This window comes from Leptonychotes weddellii, chromosome 6 (assembly GCF_054177405.1).
Source record: "Leptonychotes weddellii isolate Sample4059 chromosome 6, ASM5417740v2, whole genome shotgun sequence".
Lineage (NCBI taxonomy): Eukaryota > Metazoa > Chordata > Mammalia > Carnivora > Phocidae > Leptonychotes > Leptonychotes weddellii.
Window position 1 is genome coordinate 63,945,337 of NC_138374.1, and position 23,453 is coordinate 63,968,789.

At 44.1% G+C, this 23,453-nt stretch overlaps 1 protein-coding gene across 5 annotated transcripts in view; it reads right to left on the reverse strand.

Moving 5' to 3' along the window:
- Positions 1-23,453, reverse strand: part of PCNX2 (pecanex 2) — a 316,535-nt gene that overhangs the window by 195,121 nt on the left and 97,961 nt on the right. For 4 of the 5 annotated variants that reach the window (XM_081824289.1, XM_081824287.1, XM_081824286.1 and 1 more), the window contains 5 exons: positions 20,386-20,539; positions 20,267-20,299; positions 12,556-12,727; positions 3,667-3,777; positions 2,761-2,852 (listed from right to left, as the gene is read on the reverse strand). In XM_081824289.1, the coding sequence (XP_081680415.1) occupies positions 2,761-2,852; positions 3,667-3,777; positions 12,556-12,727; positions 20,267-20,299; positions 20,386-20,539 (562 nt within the window). The remainder of the gene's footprint in view (positions 1-2,760; positions 2,853-3,666; positions 3,778-12,555; positions 12,728-20,266; positions 20,300-20,385; positions 20,540-23,453) is intronic. The other variant, XM_081824288.1, reaches the window with a different exon arrangement.

Here is a 23,453-nt window from a genome sequence, read left to right on the forward strand (position 1 = left end):
ATGCAATTTTTTAATGGGCAAAAGACTTTAACATATTTTTCACCAACGAAGATAACACAAGCAGCAAGTGAGCATATGAAGCCTACTCAACAGCACTCATTATTAGAGAAATGCAAATTATAACTACAATTAGACACTAGTTCATACTAGAAGGAGTACTATTTTTAAGAACTATTAAAATATTAAGTGCTAGCGGGGCGCCTGGGTGGCTCAGTTGGTTAAGCAACTGCCTTCGGCTCAGGTCATGATCCTGGAGTCCCTGGATCGAGTCCCACATCGGGCTCCCTGCTCAGCAAGGAGCCTGCTTCTCCCTCTAACCCTCCCCCCTCTCATGTACTCTCTCTCTCTCATTCTCGCTCTCTCAAATAAATAAATAAATCTTTAAAAAAAAATTAAGTGCTAGAAAGAATCTGGAACACTTGGAAATCTCAAAGATTATGAGGGGATCAAAAATGGCACACTTTGGAGAACAGTTTGGCAGTTTCTTAAAAAGCTAAATATTAACTAACCATTTGACCCATCAATACCACTCCTAGGTATTTACTATGTATAAATAAAAACACATATCCACACTAATACCTATAAACAAATGTTTATAGAAAATGTGGTATTTGCACATGATGGGATGTTATTCAGCCATAGAAAGAATGAAATCTTGCCATTTGCAATGACATGGATGGAGCTAGGAGTATAATGCTAAGGGAAATAAGTCACTCATATATGGAATTTAAGAAACAAAACAAATAAGCAAAGGGAAAAAGAGAAAGAGAGAGAGATAAACCAAGAAACAGACTCCTAACTATAGAGAACACACTGATGGTTACTAGAGAGCAGATGGGTGGGGGGATGGGTGAAACAGGTGCTGAGGATTAAGGAGTACACCTGTTGTAATGAGCACCAGGTGTTGTATGGAAGTGTTGAATCACTGTCTTGTACACCTGAAACTAATATAACAGTGTATGTTAACTAACTGGAATTAAACTAAAACAAAACAAAAAAACCTTAAAAAATACTTCTATCTTTAAAAAATTTTAAAGTAAAAAAATTAAAAGGGGATGAAAAATAAATATGTAAGCAAACACTGAAACACAACAGAGTAAGTACTATACAAGGAGCCCTGCAAGTAAGAGCTTGTGACCCCAAAATTTTATACGCAGCTGTTTTACCAAAAGGCAGTAGAAAGAGGTCCTCAGAAGTGCAAGGACTCAGAAAAGAACTACCCAAGTACTTTTCCTGAATAAAATACCTGGGGTCCTGTGACAGAATAAAGAAATGCATGCAAAAAAAAGAACATCGATTCGTTATGTAACTGTTGTTCTGCACGATAGGATAAATGTGGCGACAGGGTCACCAACAGCACCTAAATTACTTTTGTGTATTAGAAGAGGGAATCTTCATCTTCCTCCCCCTTTCTTTCTCCAAAAGAAAACATCTACATGCAAAGGATGGAAGGAGTGAAGGAGGAAATCACGCTGTGGATGATCACAGAGAGATTCCGTGGGAATGCCCTGGGAGACAATCATATTGCACTCCTTCCTTTGCACAATGGGAAACAATTATCTTCCTGCCACCCACAACCATGTGTTTAATAGGATTTTAAGGAACACTTTTTAAGAAGTTAGCTAAGAAGTGTCATTGGATAGATATTAAAAACCCTTTGGAACATGCCTTATTTTTATTTGCTTTTTTTATGTTTGATTTTTATTTTATCAAAGAGGTATCTGTTGTTTAAAACAGTAAATGTAGGATGTTCATCAACTCAAGAAATATGTGTAATATTAACTAACGTTTTTCACGAATGGAGATGCCCCTGACAACATTATGGGTGTTACTACCTTCAGACATTACGGAAACTCTACAGTACTATGACACGGAAAATGAGCAGGAGTGTCCCCTGCTTACAGCACCTCATGGCCCAAATGCCTGCTTCCTGAAGGCAATGCCTTCCAGCTATTTCTTCTGCACCCATGACCCTCCCTATTTCCAAGTAACGTGCTTGTTTGTTATTTCTTGACTTTTTCCAATTTTAGATATTATTTGCCGACTTGCCAGTACAGAAGACTAGATTAAGATGGTCCCCATGCTCACACTCATACACACTCACACACAAACACACACCCACAGCCACACACTCCCCTGTTCTTCCATTATAGATGTAAGCATTATTCAGAGCACCATAAATGCAAACTGTTACTCACAGCTGAGCCACACGTGCACAATCGTTACCTTTCTTTTCGGACACAACTTTTGTGTTTTCCCAAAGTTAACGCTCATCTTGTTTTTTCATCCTCTCAGGCCTCCCCTGCTGCCAGCCTAAGCTTCAACTTTCTCCATCTGGATAAATCGACGGGCCATCTGTTTTCTAGATTTTAAAATTTTGTTGCTATCATATCCTCTCCTGTTCTCTGTCCGCGAAGCTTCAGGCAATTTTATCTCTTTCCCCTCTTTTGAGTGACATTCCAGAAAGCAGAGAAGGTAAACACACAGGTCCTGTTGACCACCGTGCTCAGCAGAGGCCCCTTCAGGGTCAGTAATGACGCCGAGAGACTCGTGTGGAAGGGGGCCAGTGCTCCCTGGCAAATCAGATAGCTTAAGGGGTCTTCCAATACCACCGAGGCGCCACCCACCAGGCCCTGCTCTTCCTGATGCGCTCAGATCCCATTTCTTTTGTACTTAGAGGAAAATATCTGTTCACTTAAACCACCAGTTGATTTAATGGATGCAAGGAGAAGGGAGAAGGCCCTCGGGCCTCACACCTACCTTCACGGCGCTGAAGCAGAATGCGTGGAGCAGGCCAGTGGCTGCGGCACTCCGGGCCACGCTGTAAATAGCCGATGTCATCCCACAAACAGCTGCAACACAAACACCAACAGTCTCACAATCAATACATGGAAGAAAGTGCAAAGACAAGGTTGTAGCTTTCGAGTGCAAAATGCCCGCCAAAGGGGCAAAGAATACTTCCATGGGATCAGTCAAAAGCACTGGATGACTTAATACAAGAAAGAAAAAAAAAAAGAGAGACTGACCATTTACTAAGTAAACTTCTGGAGAAAAGCACTGAAAAAGAATTTTTGGCAACATTCTTAGAAGACTGTGTGAACATGTCCAGCGTGGAGGGAGGGAGACCTCCTTGCTTTCGGTTGAGAGTTGCTGGCCGAAATAAACATCACAGATGAAGGTTCCCGCAGAAGAAAGCGGGGCTAGACAGAGAGAGAGCGATCTAACAAACAAGCAGTGCTCATTGTGTGTGTGCGTGTGTGTGCGTGTGTGTGCGTGTGTGTGTGTGATGAGACAGGAACAGTACCGGATCACCAGCTATGCTGTAGCTCTTTATGTACAATTTCATTTCATTCTTACAGCGACTCTGTGAGATCCGTGTGTTTATTTCATTTAGAGAAGAGTAAACTTTACAGTTAAGCAATCTGCACAAAGTCTGCAGGTAAGGATTAGGTGAGGTTTTAGCCACCATGGTGGGAATCTAAGGTGCTATGTCAAGGGAGGGTCCACACAGGGGGGAGACCAGGGTCCCCTGTCTGTCCAGGTGCACACAAGAAATAGCTCAGTGTTCAGGACAAAGAAAACCGAGCTGTCCAGACTCTCATTCCATTCAGCCCTTATCAAAACTTTAGACTCCTTTACAGGAAGAGTAGGATGTAGACGACTTACCAGAACCTCCAAAAAATAGCATGTCAATTTGTTCCAAAAGATAAATGCAGAAAGTGTTGATCTGCGGGAAGAGCCCGAGGAGGGAGATTGCAGGGAAGCAATATAAAAATACTGGAAGTGAACAGACAAAATGGACAGTAAGTGTGCAGCTGCTGGTCCCCAGGTCCCCGAGGCAATCCTGCCTGCTCCCCTTCCAGCTCTCAGCCGCCCCCTGCCCGCGTCCTGGAGGCAATACTGGACTCCTCGCACCCACATGAGGAAGGTCTGCGGGCCAAGTGGAAATGCGCCATTGGAAGTAACAAGGAGCTGCGTCTGAGGAAGAGGCCCAGGCAAAGAACACAGGCGAGCCCAGGACTTAGCAGAGACCTCAGATGGTGAGGGAGACAGTGGACCAGTCCACAGTGTGCAAGAGTGGGCTTGCACTTGAGGGGCATAAGGGTGGGGGGAAGAAACTGGGAAACTCCAGGAACAGGTAAAGCTAAAGGCAATAGGTATGCAGGTCTCTCCCTGCACGGGGGTGGGGGGTGTAAAAATGGGAGCCAGGGGCTCCTCATTTTGTGCTTCTGTCAGCGGGAGCACTTGAGGTGCTGAGAGTCGCCACACCTGTACGCCGCCTGCAAATTCAAGTTCAGTGGGAACTCCAGGTTTGCAGGCGAACAGGGAGGGTGGTGATTAAGAAACTACACACAGTGACAGTGGGACAGTGAAGGGCCTGACTTCCTGGGACCGGAGCATCTGGGACATGAAGGCAACCCTGCCTGACCAGAGGAAGGCTGTGCCCCCTCCCAAAATTTGGAACAGTGCAACTCGATAAGACGTCCACATGCCAGGATTCGACGTTTCAGAGATCATTTGTTAGAGGAAATTGAATGTGCTAGAGCTGCATTTTACAGCTCTGTCCCTGTCCCTGTCTCTCCCTCAAGTCTATGTAAGTTGGATTTCATAGAAACCCAGAAACTGCCATTCCTTCTGCTGTAACACATCTGTCTTCTCAGTTTATTGAGGAGAATGTCAATGAAGTTTGATCCTGGTAAGCCCTAATAAAACTAAGGAAATTTGATTTGAAATCCCATATGCCTGAACTTTGGAATTGTGTGCTAACACTGTACATAGACCACAGTCGACAGTGGGAGTGGGGATGATGGGGGGGGAGGGGTTCAGCTATTTCTGAAAAATCAGAAATGCAAACTTTTCATCATGAAATTGTAGAAACGAGAGTCTTCATATGTCCCATGCTCCTGCTAATAGTCACCTGAAAATAAGTATGGGACAAACCCTTCCACAACAACACCAAGGACCTGTTCCAACTCTCTTGGGGTTGGAGCCATATTTTGATACACATGGTGATTTTGCTGTAATGTTTTCTGTGGCAAGATTTCAACGATATTGTAATAACCTAGAGCATCTGTGAGGAATCCACTTTTCAATCAAAGTAGGCAATAAGATACAAATACTGATCTGCTGGACATAATAGGACACAATTTCTTTTTTTCAGGTTTTGTGAATGGAAATCAGAGATAGGGGAAAGATGTAAGAAATAAATAGAAATTTGGAGCACTTGGTGGTCTCAGTGGTTTGGGCGGCCGACTCTTGGTTTCAGCTCAGGTCATGATCTCAAGATCCTGGGATCGAGCCCCATGTGGAGCTCCGCACTCAGCAAGGAGTCTGCTTTGGGATTCTCTCTCCTCCTCTCCCTCTGCCCCTACCCCCTGGCTCTCTCTCTCTCCCTAAAATAAATAAATAAATCTTTTATAAAAAGAAATTTAATTATAGAACACAGGAGCATCAAAATTGTATTCCCATATAATTTCAAGTAGACTGACTAGTACTTCTTCTCTCAACTTTGAGACTCAGACCCAGCAGGAAAGATGACATGCTGCACTATACCGTGGAGTACTCATGGCCAGGGTAGGGGTGCACAGAAGACGCTCTGAGGTTGCATTGGTTCACGTTCTCAAGAGCTGTGTGCATGTGGCAAAAATGACACCAAGAAGGAAGAACTCCAGGGAAAAGTATGGATGTCAAATAAAATTAAAGGCAGCTGAATATTAGAAACTGCTCAGCAAAGCAGAGGTAAGGAAGCGTTCTCTGTAAGAAATACATTAGGTAATGAAACCCCAGCTATGGAAGCGCAAAGAATCAGAGCCAGTGAATCATGGCTCGAGGACGATCCGACGGTGAGAGGCTTGAAGCATGGGAGCTCCCTGCAACTACAGTAGAAGGCAACAGTCACTGTGGAGCCCAGGATCTAGCTCCTCTCCAGGATGTATTAGAGAAGGAGATCTCTAGGCTTTAAAACCGAAGCCAGGGAGGTGGAAGGAGAGTGAGGCGGAGGCCACGCATCTCATCTGTCAGGCTGCAGATCACGTGAATAAAAAAGCAGGGAGGGGCACCTGGGTGGCTCAGATGGTTAAGCGTCTGCCTTCGGCTCAGGTCATGATCCCAGGGTCCTGGGATCGAGTCCCACATCGGGCTCCCTGCTCCTTGGGAGCCTACTTCTCCCTCTGCCTCTCTCTCTCTCTCTGTCTCTCATGAATAAATAAATAAAATCTTAAAAAAAAAATTTAAAAAAAAAGCAGCGAAACGCTTCCTGCATTAGTAGGGCAATTAGAAAATCACACCTGAAGTTGCTGAGGTCATTTTGACCTTCTTCCAAAAGTTAAAAAAAAAAAATAGTCCCTGTGGTTGTCAGCAATTTTGCCTGTGAACAAAGATTTTTTTTTCTTAGCATACCACTGAGAGGGTGTATAATTTTCTCTCACTGCTACTCTTCGTTTTCCCTAATAATTACCATAAATGCAGAAACTTCTGGTACTGTTCCATTTCTTTACAAGCAACATTTACAAATAAAAACATTATAACTTGCTTGTTTCTTTTTTTAAATGTGAATAATGATATTCGTTACTATTCTATCCCATGACTATTGCAGTTGCAGCTTTGGGGTGAAAACAAGCAGAATTAAAATAACATGGAAATAAAACTGAAACCTAAGGAGTTGATGGGAATATATACATTGTGTGTCTCCAACATGCTGTATCTGGTGTTAACTAATTATCCTGCCTGTGGACTATATCGAGCCCCAGAAACAGTCTATAGAGAAGACACATAGAGAAGACAAATGTGAGGTCTCTCTGGGCAGAGGAGAGGGGTACATTCCAGTAAGTAGTCCCCAAACCTCCACCTATCTCTAAGGGTGGCATTTTTGAAGCTGCATTGTTGTAGGTTGGGGGTCACAGTCCTAAGCACAAACATAAAACATAAAAGTCTCGGATCTAAGAAGGACCCATGCAGTGCCTTCTACAATGGACAGCCAACCACCTCTTCCTGCCTGAGCCCCTTCCAAGTCAGGACCTCCGTGCTTCACTAGGCAAAGCCCATGCTACCACTGGACAGCTCTAACCCAAACCATTTTACAGGCCTATCTTGCAGTGAGCCATAATGCACCTGCCATGGGCCGGGACTAGCTATTACCGCTACGACAGAGAACCGCCACGGCGTGGACATCCCACTCTTTTGCCCCAACTCCAGATGCAGTGCAGCCCCGGTGGCTATGTTGCTCGGGGCACATTCCAGCTTTGCTTATGCTCCTTTTGAAATACGACACTAAGAATTGAAGACCTCTTGGCTTCCTCATCTGTGGGATAATTACAAAGCCGGGCCCCTTTTGTAGACTTTCACTGAAGTTACGCTGGTGGAAAGTATTAAAAATTCCAGCCATACAAATGAAAAAATGTTTATCATCATTAGCCATCAGGGAAATTCAAATCAAAACCACATTGAGATACCACCTTACACCAGTTAGAATAGCAAAAATGGACAGGGAAAGAAACAACAAATGTTGGAGAGGTTGTGGAGAAAGGGGAACCCTCTTACACTGTTGGTGGGAATGCAAGTTGGTACAGCCACTTTGGAAAACAGTGTGGAGGTTCCTCAGAAAATTAAAAATAGAGCTACCCTATGACCCAGCAATTGCACTCCTGGGTATTTACCCCAAAGACACAGATGTAGTGAAAAGAAGGGCCATATGCACCCCAATGTTCATAGCAGCAATGTCCGCAATAGCCCAACTGTGGAAAGAGCCGAGATGCCCTTCAACAGATGAATGGTTAAAGAAGATGTGGTCCATATATACAATGGAATATTAGCCATCAGAAAGGATGAATACCCAACTTTTATATCAACATGGATGGGACTGGAGGAGATTATGCTAAGTGAAATAAGCCAAGCAGAGAAAGTCAATTATCATATGGTTTCACTTATTTGTGGAACATAAGGAATAGCATGGAGGACATTAGGGAGAAGGAAGGGAAAAATGAAGAGGGGCAGAATCAGAGAAGGAGATGAACCATGAGAGACTATGGACTCTGAGAAAAAAAACTGAGGGTTCTAGAGGGGAGGAGGTGGGGGGATGGGTTAGCCAGGTGATGGGTATTAAGGGGGACATGTATTGCATTCAGCACTGGGTGTTATACAAAACTATGAATCATGGAACACTACATCAAAAACTAATGATGTACTGTATGGTGACTAACATAACATAATAAAAATAAATAAAGAAATAAACAAACAAATAAATAAATAAAAATTCCAGCCCAGAGGTCACCAACTCTGACTGAGCAAGCTAAGGAGGACCGATTCAGAGGTCTCTTCCCCTTACTCCCAGAAATAAAGACAAAATTTTGTGCCTTTTAATGAAAAAGAAGTGTGCACAGGAGTATTTTGAATATACAGGAGGGGTCTTAGAAGGAAAAATTATGTAAGAATATTACCCTCAGTGTTTCTATGTCTTTAATTCCCCTCCCTGCCCCCCCTATAAAATCAACAAGTCCCTGCCACTGACTTTGTCTTATGTCCCCACGTTTGGCCCCCAAGTTCCCCACCTCCTGTCAGCGTACATCCCACCTTCTTCTGTTGTTCTATTATCTGACTGAGATGCTCGGCTTTGAGATGCTCCTCTCCTCGCCTTAAATAGGATGAGGAGCTTCTCCACCTTTCCCACCTACCCGATTTCCACCTGGATCATCTCCCACCACTGGCTCACATTCGGCCCCTTCTGCCCTGGCAGGCAGAGGGGGCAGGGTCAGCTCAGGCCCAAAGCAGCACCCACGGATACTCCCTGCTCCTTTCCTGCCCCCTTCCTCTGCTGCCTCGTCTCCCTCGCATCCACCTCAGGTTGATGGTGTTGCGCGGAAAGCAGGAGTGGCAACAGGTACCAGAAATATCAGCAGTAAGGCACAACTTTAAGAAACATTTCACACCCCCCAGCACCAGCCAGAGGAGGATCACAGCATGAGAGGCACATAGCACCTTTGACCACACGATGGGAAACAAGGTCAAGTGTGCTTAGTTCCTGCTTCTCTCTTGTCCTTTTTCTTAAATGCTCCTTGTTAAAAGGATTGAATCATGGCCCTCCAAAACAGTACCTGTAAACGTGACCTCACTTGGTAATAGGGTCTTGGCTCATGATCAAGTTACAATGAGGTCATTAGGGTGGGCCCTGGTCTAATATGCCTGATGTCCTTATAAAAAGGGGGAATTTGGACATAGAGCCAGACACACACACACAGAGGGAAGACGATGTGGACAGACACGGGGACAAGGCCATCTATGAGCCAAGGAGCGAGGCCCGGAGAAGTCCTTCCCTTGTGTCTTCAGAGATTTTAAACTCCTGGCCTCCAGAACTATGAGACAATAAATCTCCGATGTTCTCAGCCACCCATTAGCATTACTTTGTTATGGCAGCTATAGGAAACCTACACTACTTCTTCATCCCAATACCCTTCTGTTCTCTCATTTTTTCTTCTCTCCTTGTTAGTTTCTGAACCTAACAATGGCAGCAGCTATATACACTCAGATCCCTTGGTAGTGAGGGACAGAAGGTGGAAAGGCTCCACAAAGAAGAATGAATGACTTTGAGTTGCCCTTGCTTTTCCCTCCTCAAGTCAGAAAATCAGTATACACCTCTATGGCCTTCCTCCCATTCCTAATTGTTCTAAATTTTTTCCACAGTCTTTTCCTGCTCAGTGCAAATTAGTGTGTTTAACACATTCACTCCATGGGGATTGCTATTGTTCTCTTTTTCCATTTTTCTTTATCCCAGAAGTCATTTAGTTGGCTTGCTAGATTATTTATCACTATTTTTACTTGTTACCGTTGACAAGCAGACAAAAATATCTCTTAAAGAAAAGCTTTAATGAGGAAAAGGGATTCCAGATAGAAAGATAAGGAAGGCCATATTCCCCGCCCCATCTCCACTCCTCCACGGAATTGGTTCGAAGAAAAATAAAATGAGAATACACACAGCCAGTAGCTTATTTTAGAACAAGGGTTTCTGCTAAAAGCAAGACCTCGGGCTTTTACCGAGTACATTAAGGTCTTACTTTTTGAGCCCTAATAACATTTCACCTTCTGATGCCACGGCAAATCTGCTATGCCAAGATAACTATATGTATTCAGTGGCATTGGCTCATTTATAGTAGCAAATTAAAGAAAAAGAGAAATGAAAGACACACGTGTACAGAAAAACAATTTCTAAATGGAATGTATGTCATGCTTTTCTTCCTTGTTCTCCAAATCATCAATAGGTGTGTATTAGGTCCCTACTTACTGTAAGGGCCGAGGTGAACAGTCCGAGAATGATGGTGAGCTTTCCCTGATCTATGAATGAGTATTCCAAAAGTTCACCCATACATTAATTTCCTTAATACTTAAAGCACACTTGTGTTCATCAGTTCATCCACTCAACAAACATTTCTTCAGTGCCTATATTTACCAGACACAGCACGGGGTGCCAGGGATTCGGTATGAGAAAGGAGGCTTGGGCTCTGCCTTGCACTTACCCAGCAGGACACAGGCTAGCGAGGGCACAGACATTAGTCAAACAATCACAAGTGAAGCAGACCACTATGAAATGGGTCTGGTGCTATGGAAAGTATGGGTTATGGGGGGACAGAAGATGGGGCCAAGCTTAGGGGAAATGGGCCATCAACTAGCTTGGTCAAAGGGGTCAGGGGCGCCGCAGAACAGGAACATGAGGCATGAGGATGAGATGAGGAGGCGCCAAGGTAGTCAGGGCTCCAGGTCTAGGAACACTAACCCATGCTCGAGAACCTGGGAAAAGATGGTCATGGGGTACCCAAGATTGAGCGTGCACTGCAGAGAGCAGAGGCAACATTTTGACATGGACACATGTTTCTCAAACACTTTCCAAAATGCTTTCCTGCCCTCTCCACTGCTAATCCCGAGACCCTCATGGGCCCTTGAGCTCTGGACTCCAGCACTACTATCCGCAAGAAGACAGCAGGAAAGGATGGTCTCCAGCATGCACAACCGTGCCTGGGCATCTGTGTCTCCTGAAGCTCTCTTTCCTTGCAGCTAATCTCAGGAGGGAGATGGGTGAGCTCCTTTATAAGAAGGTAAAAGTATCTGAAAGTCTTTCTTGGGGTGTGTGTGTGCATGGGAGTGTGTGTGTGTGTGTGTGTGTGTTCCAACTGAAGGAACTTCAAGTAATATAAAAAAGTAAACTGAAAAATATCAGAAAGGGTAGAAGCAAATATTCTTGGGCAAGAAGCACTGCCTGGGAATCTAATCATGGGATCAGTTCTTTTTTCCCCCCAATATGTTTCTGTTTCCTACTTGAGCTCAGAGATTCTCTAAACATGGTGCCTGACCCTTCGCTATTAAGAAGCTACTCGGCCCCTCACATGATGTAATAGGAAGAGAGATATTGAGGACATAGACAAAGGTTGCCTTGTGGGGGGCTGCATATGGGGGAGGGAATAGTTTGCTGCCAATACAGGAGGAAGAGGAATGGGGAGATAGTGGTTCAGAAGGAGAGTCAGAGGGTGGAATGTCTACCATGGTTTTCTCCTACAAGGAACACAAAGATACGCCATATCTGGGGGCCCTTCTCAGTCCCACTTGAGAGGCTCAGGAAGTTGTCATGGGGGCCAGAGAAAGAATGATATGGGACCTATGGCTTTGAAAAGCTCCTCTTGAGTAAGATATCCAACTGGCAAGTGGTAGATCCAGCGGCTGGTGCCCTTTATCAACTCATTTGCACAATGTGATCACAGCCAATCACAGGTTGGCGTGCATGTCAACCTTGGGATGTCATGACTAGGATTCTCAGAGCAGTCACATGTTCAGAGCTGCAGGCAACACTGGGGCAGCCTTGCCACATAATAATAATAATAATAATAATAATAATAATAATAATAATAGCTAATACCTGGTGCCCGGCACTGGTTCATAGGTTTAAATGTACTAACTCACTTGCACCGACCTCTGAGGTGGGTACTATTTTTGTCCCCATATTACTGTTGAATTTTTTCTCAAGGTCACACAACTATCAAAGTGGCAGAGCTGGAATTCAAACAGCCAGTTGCCGAACCATGACCCTGGGCAGGTTACCTGTGTAAACAGAGCATTTTACATGAAACACCGCCTAGACCTTAAGGTGCACCAAGTGGACCAGTGACAGGCTGGGACTCCACCTGGACTGAGAACCATGCACCCTTGGGTGTTGCCGGAGTGTCTGTGCCAAGTGGGTGGGGCCGTGGCTGCCATCCTGGTGGCAAAACCACCCCCAACCTGGGGAGCCCCCTGACGCCCCACACCAGGCACCATAGCGACCAGTCTTCAGATACTACAATGTTACTACTTCTCGGTCATGGATACCACAATCCTTTAGAATAATTCTGCTGTTGGATGGTGTAGGGCTCCAGCTCCCAGACCATCTTCTGAAGGTGTACAAGCCAAAAGAGAAATGCACATCTCTTCATCCAGTAACCACATAAGGAAGTTTCTCCCGCTAGTGATTCAGAATATAAAGGGGAGACATATCCACCCTCCTCTATGTTCTTCCCCACAACCCCCAAATTCACTCACCTATTAAGAGGTCCCTAGCTGACTGGAGGGACCTTGGAGAGAAGAGCTTCAGGCCATAGACAACGTAAGTGGGAGGGTGCCGGGCTTTGGCCCCTGTATTAAGAAGCAAAATAAGGCCACACAGCACACAAAAATAGATTGGTCTGCTATATGTTATGATTTGGTTGTGTCCCTAGAAAAAAACACAATTTCTGAATGGTACCTATTATTTTGATTAACAAAAGCTTCATAGTCAGTAATTCACATCATATCATATCATATCATATCACACAACTTATAACATAAATCACATTCTCCCCCCTCTCCCTCCATAATTCATATATACAAAACACCAGGAAAAGAAAAAAAAACTCTGATACTTATTCTGATAATTAAGAACAAGAATATAAAAAAGAATGTTATGCCTCTCAGACTCAACAAGATTTAGCCGAAAATTTAATTACCACCCTTAGATACAATCTAGATCTAATGCGATGCGTCCCTAATAGTGAAACATCCATTTGTATTGTTCATTTCAAGGGCAAAACGAAGATAAACCCTTATTTGCTCTACATGGTCTAACTTGAGCCCTGCTATTAATAAGAAACAGAATTATAAGTGGTGGGCTTTGATTTCCTTGTCTTAAAAAGCAAGCTAATACAGGTGCAAAGTTACACCCGCAGAGATTGCATAGAACATCTTAGTGTAGCACAGGGGGAATAATCCAATTTTTAAAAAGTCACCATTTATATGCATTTTCCTTTGAGGAAGACCAAAAACTTAACAGATCTCATCTTAGCCATCAAAATATTGTTATGAGGAGAAGTAGAAACATTTTTATTCTTCTCCTTAAATAGAAAAATTAAGGAAAAGATATAACATCAAACTTTCCAGAGCAAAAGCCAATGAAGAATTTATATGTCACAAACCAAAGCACAATTCATAAAGTTCAAAAAACCAACAAAAATGAATTAGGGGGAGAATATTCTTTGCAATTCATGAACTACTTTGGGTATAAAAAGTAAAGATTAAAGTGATATGGGTTCGCATGTGAATATTTAAAGTCACTGCCTTGAACATAGTTATATTTAGAAATGCAATTTAAATTGCCACTGCTTCTATAATAGAATGGTCCTATTCTGAGACCATCTTTTAATAGGAAGGAAAACACAGGCTGTCCATGGGGACTGGCTATGTTTGGCCCTGAGTCCAGACTCAGTCTTGAAAGGAATATTTGCACTCTTCAGAAATTTCCTTTTGAATCCAACTGGGTCATAGATTAGTGGGTATGGGAATACTTTTTCTGCATTAAAAAAAAAATTGAAACTAAAGCCTAAGTGAAATCTTAATGCATTTCTTATCAAGTGAAAAGCAAACTAACTTGGTTGGTATAGACAGCTACTTAATATACAAATACACAAACATATGAGACATTCCTCAAAGTGACACCATTTAGGATATAAAATTAAAGAGCTGCCTCCCACTTGCCCTGATTCTTCCTTTTCCTAAAAGGTTAAAAATACATTTTCTAGGAATTGAAAGTCTGGTCTTGAACAAGTTTGTGATATCATCTTAAATCTGCCAAGTCAAAGTTTATTTATGGGCAGGGGAACGCTCCCTTCGTAATTGTAATTTATGAGACAAAACTTAAGGCTGGCTCCCTGACAAAGAGCCTGCTCTCATCATCATGCCAAAGCTTCGCTTCACTTCCCATTCTATGTTTTGGGTCCCTAAACCATTCTAAGCATATCACTAATGTGTGGCATAGATGTCACTTTTATTTTCCTTGATTCCTAAGAACGCCTACTAAAAATATTCATTCCCCTGCTCCCCAATTCCTTGTTTCACATATGAATCAACCATCAGACCCCTGAGGACTGATGTTTCTTTTTTCCAGTAGGAAAATTCCACTCGCTCCTCCAGGTGAAGTCTGATCAGTCTTTTTTTTTACAACTCATCCAATTATTTCCCGTGTGATTTCAACTTTAAAATACCCCGGGGGAGCACGCCCAGCTTCAGCTGTGGGGCATCTTGGAGGCTGTCCATATGTGCAGCTGGATTCCCCATCAGCCCCCGCCACACGTACAAGGTCACCGCCCCGCTTTGGGAGCAGTGCAGCAGAAGGGTGAGGTGAAAGAGTCTATCCACACCTCCAGGAACCCCCCCTCTGGAGAGTGGGGGTGCATGTGGCTAAGGGACGAGGCCATTAGAATTCTCCTCTTATCAAGACATCAGGCTGGTTGAATGTTTCAAACTTGTTAAGGAAAAAATAAAAGGCATTTATTCTAAGGAAGGGGGAGCTCAGAGAATCTGGAGTGCACTGGGCCTCGGCAGTGAGGAAACCCGGGCTGTGAACACCAGCCCATCTCAGCCGGCCGCAGGTGCCAGCTCCAGGCTCTCGGCCCGCGGGTGTCCTCTGCTTCCTCGGTCCGCAGGGCAGCAAAGGGCCCCCTCATACCTGTGGAGGCTGCACACCTGCTCCTCCAGCCATGTTCAGGGGCCCGGGATTTTTGCTGGCGGCTGTGAATTTATCTTACGCCAGGCCCCATGCTACCCACATGGTTAATCCTCGGTACAGCGCTAAGAAGTATTTATTATTCTCATTCTGCTACGAGTAAACTGAGGCATACGTTTTATGCCTTAATTTTTTGCCAAATTAAGAAATCTGCCCCCGGCTTCCCGGGCAGGAAGCAGTGTGGCCGAGCAAGGATTTGGCGGCTGGGCGCTGGCCACTACATCCTGGCTCCCAGCAACAACCAGGAAGAGGAGAGTATTCGCCACTGGGGCCTCCCAGGCCCAAGGACTCAGCCTGACTTCACAGAATTTCATTCATAATCATTCTTTAAACACATTCTGCAAAGCAAATATAGAGTGTGGGGGAAAGCATTAGCAATAGCTTTGGGGTGTTGACTTTTCCTAAGAGAGCTCTGGAGCGTGGAGAGCGGGGAGAACCATAACCCCACGTCCCGTCCACCGCTCTGGGACACTGTGTTAGGGACGCTGAACCCCCATCGCTAACATAGGAATGGCTGTTTCATAGTTTCTTGCGATGGTGCAGGTTCGTTTACTCGGATCTCATCTCTCCGTGCCTGTTGATGAGTTCTTTTTTACTCTAGCATTAGCAACTCAGCTGCCGTTTAGAGTCATCTGAGCGTTTTTAACGATACGTTTCAGTCGCCCCTGTGCGTGGAGCAAAAGGAGGAACGCTGCGGGGTGGGCACCCTCTGCCCTACAGAGAGCAGAGCCCCAGGAAAGCCTGAGCAGGTGAGTAGTCTGTGACTCCCCACCTGGGGTGTAGAGGAGAACCCAAAACATTCCAGAGAAGGCAGTAGAGGAGATAAGCAGCAACCAAAAGGCCAAATAATTCCTATCAGCTGACTGTTAAAATGCTACTTCCATTTAAATACGGTGGAAATCTGACCAGCTACTTTAAAAATTGAAAAGGCACAGGCAAATGAGTTTCTGTAAGCTCAGTTTATAATTTCATATAGTTTACAATTTCATTTCACAGAATGATGTATTTCAGGGCCAACTTCCTAGCTTTCAGGTCTGTGAATTTTGACAAATGGGTTGATTATGTTGTCCAACCAAGGGGGCAGCGAAGTGCCCAAGACAGTACCCTCAGAGTGGGGGCCAAGGTGCTGTCCGCTCTGCCCCCACCTACCTTACACATTTGCCCACTGCCTCAGCACTTCCCTCCGCGGCAGTGAAAGACAGTCGGGAGGGTGGTGACCTAAGTTCCGCCCCTATCTCATGGCAGAAATTCAGTAGATAAGAATTCAAAAAAGGCCATTTGGAGTGGCGCAGGCTTTAAAGAACACTTTTTTTGGAGCAAAGTAAATACCCAACTGAAGAGATAAACATAATTTCATTTTCAATCAAGAGCCACTAAAGACTAAGTTGACCTTCTTATTTCTAGGACTGAGGATTGAGAAAATTTTTGTATGTCATTCAAAATCATTCCTCTGATAAACACTAGGAGATCGTGGTAAGTCACGTAGACAGTATGTACCCTCAACATGACATGATGAAAATGGCTCTTCCCCTCTATGGTCTTGCTCCCACAGTTGTACAACCCCAGTCTAATCATAAGATAGAATCAGATAAATCCCAGCTGAGGGGTGGGCTACAAAATCCCTGACCAATAATACTCCCCAAAACTGTCAAGATCATCAAAAAATAAGGGAAGTCTGAGAAGCTGTCACGATAACTAAATGCAATGTGGTATCCTGGATCCTCAAGCAGAAAAGGAACATTAGGTTAAAACTAAGAAAATCTGAGTAAAATATGGATTTTAGTTACTAATAATGTATCAATATTAGCTCACGAGTTGTGATAAATGTGTGGGGTATATGGGAACTCTCTGTACTATCTTCCCAAATATTCTGTAAATCTAAAACTGTTCTAAAATAAAAAGTATATTTACAAAAATCATTCCCCAGGCACATGGGTGGCTCAGTCAGTTAAGCGTCTGCCTTCGGCTCAGGTCATGATCTCAGGGTCCTGGGATGGAGCCCCACATCAGGCTCCCTGCTCAGCAGGGAGTCTGCTTCTCCCTCTGCCCACTCATGCTCTCTCTCTCTCAAATAAATAAATAAAATCTTTAAAAAAAAATCATTCCCAGTGATTTTTAAAATAACAGGAAGTGGTACCAAATGTCTTCACTGTATAGTAGCCAGAATTGATTGAATAGAACACATAACAAGTTACAGCCCTTGCTCTTTGGAGTTTGTACCATGAGCAAGGAAACAGGAAACTTACTATATTATAGGCCCAGTGCTGGCCTCATTATATATATTGTCCAATTCACTCTTTACCAAATCCAACTGAGGTTGCTCTTATTATCCATATTTTGCCCACAAAAAACTGCTAAAATTTGTCAAGTGCTTCCACAGTACCAGGTACTATGCTGAGCACTTGACTACAGTATCTTCTTGTTCAATCCCCTTACAATCCTGTTTCATGATTTCCTCTTTTACAGGTGAAAAACCTGAGATACATAGAAATAACTTGCCCAAGATCTCTGGGTTTGTACATGGTAAGGCTGGATTCAAATCCCCAAACCTACACACCACCCCAGGGTTGCTCATGTGGCATCTGAAATCACCACCATTATCATCACCTAGCGGCGGGGGGGGTGTGGAGATTCCCAGGTGCTGCCCCAGCCAGACCCACTCAGAATCCCTGCAGGTGCTGGAAAAGGCACCTGAGTCTGGCTCTGTGCAGGACATGCCCATTTTTTGCTGCCTCTTAGATATCCTACTGAACTGGGGCGCCTCGTGGCTCAGTCGTTAAGTGTCTGCCTTCGGCTCAGGTCGTGATCCCGGGGTCCTGGGATCCGGCCCTGCACTGGGTTCCCTGCTCTGCGGGAAGCCTGCTTCTCCCTCTCCCACTCCCCCTGCTTGTGTTCCCTCTCTCGCTGTGTCTCTCTCTGTCAAATAAATAAATAAAATCTTTAAAAAAAAAAAAAAGATATCCTACTGAACTTTGCTTTCTGGGTGATCATCAGTGGTTACTGTTGGTTAGACCCGTGTATAGATCTGGATAAGTCAGTGAAAAGCCTCATCATCCATTATTATATGGCGAGTCTCTGATCCTCAAATGCTGTCAGTATCCACCCAAACTATCAATTTTTTAAGCTCTCCTATAAAAGTTTTCTTTTATAACCAGATGCATTTCTGTCAGGCCCAGGGTCTGTTGTACCGTATCTATTAACACATCATTAATCCTGCATTTATATCTGAAATATACAGAGTGTTTGTATTTTTGCTATCTTCTGGTTTGAACGGCTGGCTCAAAATTCGCCACCTGTGTGCTCTGGAAGGAAACAAAGAAGAAACATCAGCCAATTGCTCTAAGAGCAAGAATTGACTGAATTTGGTAAAAACCCCTTCCCGGCAACGGTAAGCAGCCAAAGCAGCGTAGTTTCGAAAAGCATCACGTGATGCCCAGGGCTAGAATTGGCGGCGGGCCTGAGAGCCGCCTCTGTGCCCAGACTTGGTTTGCTCCCCTGACCACCTCCTTTCTGAGGTTTTCACATTTATAATCTGGAGATGGTGCATCCGCCTTCTCAATGCCCACCTGGCTCAGGCAGATGGCAAGAGGAAACACTGTAGCTCCCGTATTTTCTCTTCCCACTAGAACTGTGAGCAAACTGGCAATCCAAATCGGGGGCTACTCTACTGAGAAACCTGTGTGAGCAAATTAATAAACACATGTCTGATTACGACAGTAAGAGAAGTCATTTCTAGATACTCCCTGACTCTGCACATGCTGGCTCACATACAGGGATAGCTGCTTGACCGGGCCCTTTAGGAGCTAGACCACTTGACGCACTGTACTCCAGTTTAGAGCAATGACAGAGGGGGGCTGCTACCAGCCACGACAAATCCACGGGGATTGAGCAGTTGTCCTCACCATCACCTCTCCTAGCATGTTCTGCATTATTGCGGAAGGTACCTACAGGAAATGAGTGTTTAATAGCATCTAACACCCCTCCCCCAAGTCACCCAAGAAAGCAGTGACACTGAAGTGCCATTACTAGAAAGGAGGTTTTATTTCCTGAAGCAGATGGAGGGGGATGCAGCATCCAATGTGGGCTCCCCATCTCTGCACACACCACCTAACCCAGATTTCTGATGATAATCACAACAATACATCTTAATACCCTAATTATGCTGCTTCTACTTATCTTGACATTCAGACTCTGGACTAAAAGAAGATGTATTATATGTAAACCAATTATGGGGAACAGAGGAATTTAACAAGATAGCAACGTATGCCATGTGATCGTCCAATTATAAGCTTTTCTTAATTACTATGAGCTAAACATGAGCTATCACAGATTTAAAAGCATTCCTAAATACTGGATATGAATTTTTTAAAAGCACAATGGAGGGAAGATCAAGCTTTCTTTCTCTGGAAGGGTTTCGGCTGGGGGCGGGCACAGCTCACCATAACAAAGGAAAGAAGGTCCTCAAAGAGCTGAGAAGTCCGCCAGGCAAGGGCTCGGCACAAAGGTGTGCAGTTGGGGTACCTGCCGGGACCGTGCCAGACCCCGTCCCCCGGCACCCCGCAGGGGCAGGGCAGCTGGGTCAGTGGAAACCATGCTCATAGAAGGACGCGGGAGCACCAACAGATCAGTATGGTGAGCCCAGAGGCTCCGCTCTAAGTTAGCCCAAAGTTATGTGGACGAAAAGTAACAATACTCTTGCAAAGGTGGAACAGGAGATCAGCTTCATGTAAAGAGCATAATGACTAGTGCTTACACAATGATGTTACCAGGAATGCTAGCTCCCGCTCACTCAGCAACATCTTATTCAATCCCTAGAGGCATTTTCATTATCCTTGTTGACATGCAGAGAAACAGAGACAGGGCAAGTACACATATCCTGCTCAGGGTCCAACATTCAGCGGAGGAACCGGGAAACAGAAGCAGGCAGTCTGACTGTAGAGACCAGTCGTCACCCCCTGGGCTGCACGGTTGGCCCTGACGTGAGGCCAGTGGGATAGAAAAGACCCTCTGCATCCTGTTACCCCCCTTTGCCCCCTGACTACCACCCACACCACGCTCTCAGATCTAGCCCAAATTTGGCAATCATGCATTCATATTTCTATTTATATATTCACTATACGTACATTGATATATATTTTGCCTTTTGAATAGGTTTTGTTCCTCTATCTTTAACACAAGCAGACAAGATAAGCTACTTGCCCGTTATTTGAAACTTACGTGGATTGGCGAGGCGGGGTCAGGCTGAACGCTCTAGAACAGAAATCAGAGGTCTCTGTGTCATCATCTCATGATTTCAAGGGTACATTAGTGATGGTAAGAATTAGAGGTGGTCTTGCCTTTAACAGGGAATACTGGCAGCTGGCCATGACAAGGCAGAAGAGGAGCACCCACATGTCCTTGCAAAAGCCTTGGTTCAATGTCAGAAATCCGAGGAGGGAAACCAGGACAATGAGTAGAACTGCCAGCACATTTTCCTTGACATCTTCCGTTCTGTGTAAAATAAACAAATGAAAACAAAGGAGATAAAAGGTAAGCCTATTTCTAAAGATAATACCTGAACACAGTGACAGCAGAGTAGTCGCCTTAAGCATGCCTTTATATTTGGTAACAAAATTTTAAGGTTTCTTTTCCTTCTTTCCTTCCTTCCTTCTTTCCTTCCTTCTTTCCTTCTTTCCTTCCTTCCTTCCTTCCATTCTCCCTGTATTTTATAAGCAAAATCCATATTTTAACCCCAGTTTCCTATTATTGAAATAAATGAAATATAATTCCACTGAGTCTCCGTTATCACTAAACTGGGCCTCCTGGGGAAAACAGTTAACTATTCTGTCCGCTACGTGAAATGCGTTTCAGACAAAGAGCTGCACTGGTTCCTTTCGATGGGGGGAGGGGAGGAAGTGCATTAACACCTGGCTAAAGCAGGAAATCCTTTCCAGATACAAGCTCTGCAGCCAGAATTTGCTTCCCAGTTTCCAGAGCCAGGAGAGCTCCAGCCAGAGAGCTAACGTGCAGAGGGTCTGACTGAGGTGTGTCATGACCAGTCTCCCTGGGTGGTGTTCTCTTGAGGGACCTCTGGGCTCATCCAGAGAGGGGTGCTGTCACTGAGTGTGAAGGGAGACAAGTAAGGGAGCTTGAAGATGATGAGACAAAGGGATGAATGCTGGATCTTGGAGGCTAAGTAGGATGGGGAGGCAATGAGGATAGGAGAAGCTGCTAGATGAGAGCAAGTGGTTGGATCAAGTGCTCGGGATGGCTGGGCAACATTTGAGGTGGGATTATGACTTTAGAGGTGAAAGACTTCTATGGAAGGACAACATGCCGGGCATAGTGATGGGAGGAAGAGGCTGAAATGGAGTAAGGGAGTATGGTGTCGACTGCAAGTTCAGGAGCATAGATGGGTCATTCCCAAGAATTCTGAGCATATTTTTTGCCTCACCAATTTTTGCTCATGTACATACATTATTGTTAGGAAGGGATTATTGTCTACTTCATTCCTGGCAAGTGGGCACTTGTGAGCATTTTTTTGTAAATGAATAGACATTATTTTAAGAGCAGTTTCAGATTCACAGCAAAATTGAGGGAAAGTATAAAGAGTTCTCACATAGCCCCTCCCTACAAACACACACACACACCCTGTCCCACCATTAACATCCCCCACCAGAGTGGTACATGTTATAATCAGCCAACTAACAGTGACACATCATTATCAACCGAAGTCCATACTCCGCATTATGGTTCATTCTTGGTGTAATACATTCTGTGGGTTTGGACAAATGTATGGTGAAATGTATCCACAATTATAGTAGCCTGCAGAGTATTTTTACTGCCCTAAATATCCTCTGTTCTGCCTATTCACCCCTGCCTTCCCCCAACTTCTGGCAGTCATGGCTCTTTTTGCCATCTCCACAGATTTTCCTTGTCAGACTGTCAGATAATTGGAATCACACAGCAGGGCGCCTTTTCTGGTCAGTTTCTTTCACTTAGTAATATGCATTTAAGGTTTATTTGTGTCTTTTTTAATTAATTAATTTTTTTAAAATATTTTATTTATTTATTTGACAGAGACAGCGAGAGAGGGAACACAGGCAGGGGGAGGGAGAGAGGGAGAAGCAGGCTTCCCACTGAGCAGGGAGCCCGACGCAGGCCTCGATCCCAGGAATCCGGGATCATGACCTGAGCCGAAGGCGGACGCTTTAACGACTGAGCCACCCAGGTGCCCCAATTTATTTATTTGAGAGAGTGTGAGAGATCGAGAGAGAGCAAGAGAGAGCGAGCAAGGTGAGAAGCAGAGGGAGAAGCAGGCTCCCTGCTGAGCAGGGAGGCAAATACGGGGCTCGATCCCGGCACTCCAGGATCACGACCTGAGCTGAAAGACAGCCGCTTAACCAACTGAGCCACGCAGGGGCCCCTCTTTGTGTCTTTATATGGCTTGATAGCTCATTTCTTTTTATCGCTAAATACTATTTTACTATATGGACGTACCATGGTTTATCTATTCACCTATTAAAGTACATCTTGGTTTGTTTCTAAATTTTGGCAACTATGAATAAAACTTCTATAAACATCCACGTGCAAGGTTTTGTGTTAACCTAAGTTTTTAATTCATTTGCACCAAGGAGCATAATTGCTGGGTCGTATGGTAAGAGTATGTTCGGTTTTGTAAGAAACCACCAAGTTATCTCCCAAAATGGCTTTACCATTTTGCATTCCCACTAATGATGAATGGGAGTTCCTGCTGCTCCATACCGTTGCCCACTTTTGGTGCTGTCAGTGTTTTGGATTTGGCCATTCCAATAGGTGTGTATATCTCACTGTTGTTTTCATTTGCAATTCCCCAATGATGATGTGGAGTATCATTACATATGCTTACTTGCCATCTGTATATCTTCTTTGGTGAGGTGTCTGTTCATATCTTTTTCCTATTTTTTAATCAGGCAATTGAGATGTACAGAATCAAGATGCATAGAAATGTGAAGAACTCAGATATTATGATGCTCAAGCTGAAAGTTAAAAAAAAAATTTCTGGGGGGGATCAAAATATATTTGGTAAAAAGGAAAATTTATGGGTTTTGTTTGTTTGTTTTCCACTATGCACTTCTTACAGAGCTAAATATATTTTGTTAGTTCAGGTCCATAAAATTCTTTATGTATTTTTTAGAGTGCTCATAACATTTTGATGTATACTTAAAAATATCTAAAGGCTTAGGAACTTTTAAAAAAAACAAAAATTTCAATTAAATGAACAGACTTTTTTCCTATTTAGGGGGAAAAATAACATTCCTGAAAAATATTTTTCCCCAGATCCTCCTCCAGCAGGACTCCATTCCTCTGCCCCAGCCCTCCATCATTCCACTCCCAAGGCTCCTCATGCCATCTCTATTTAAATACCAGGTGAAAAAGTTTACTC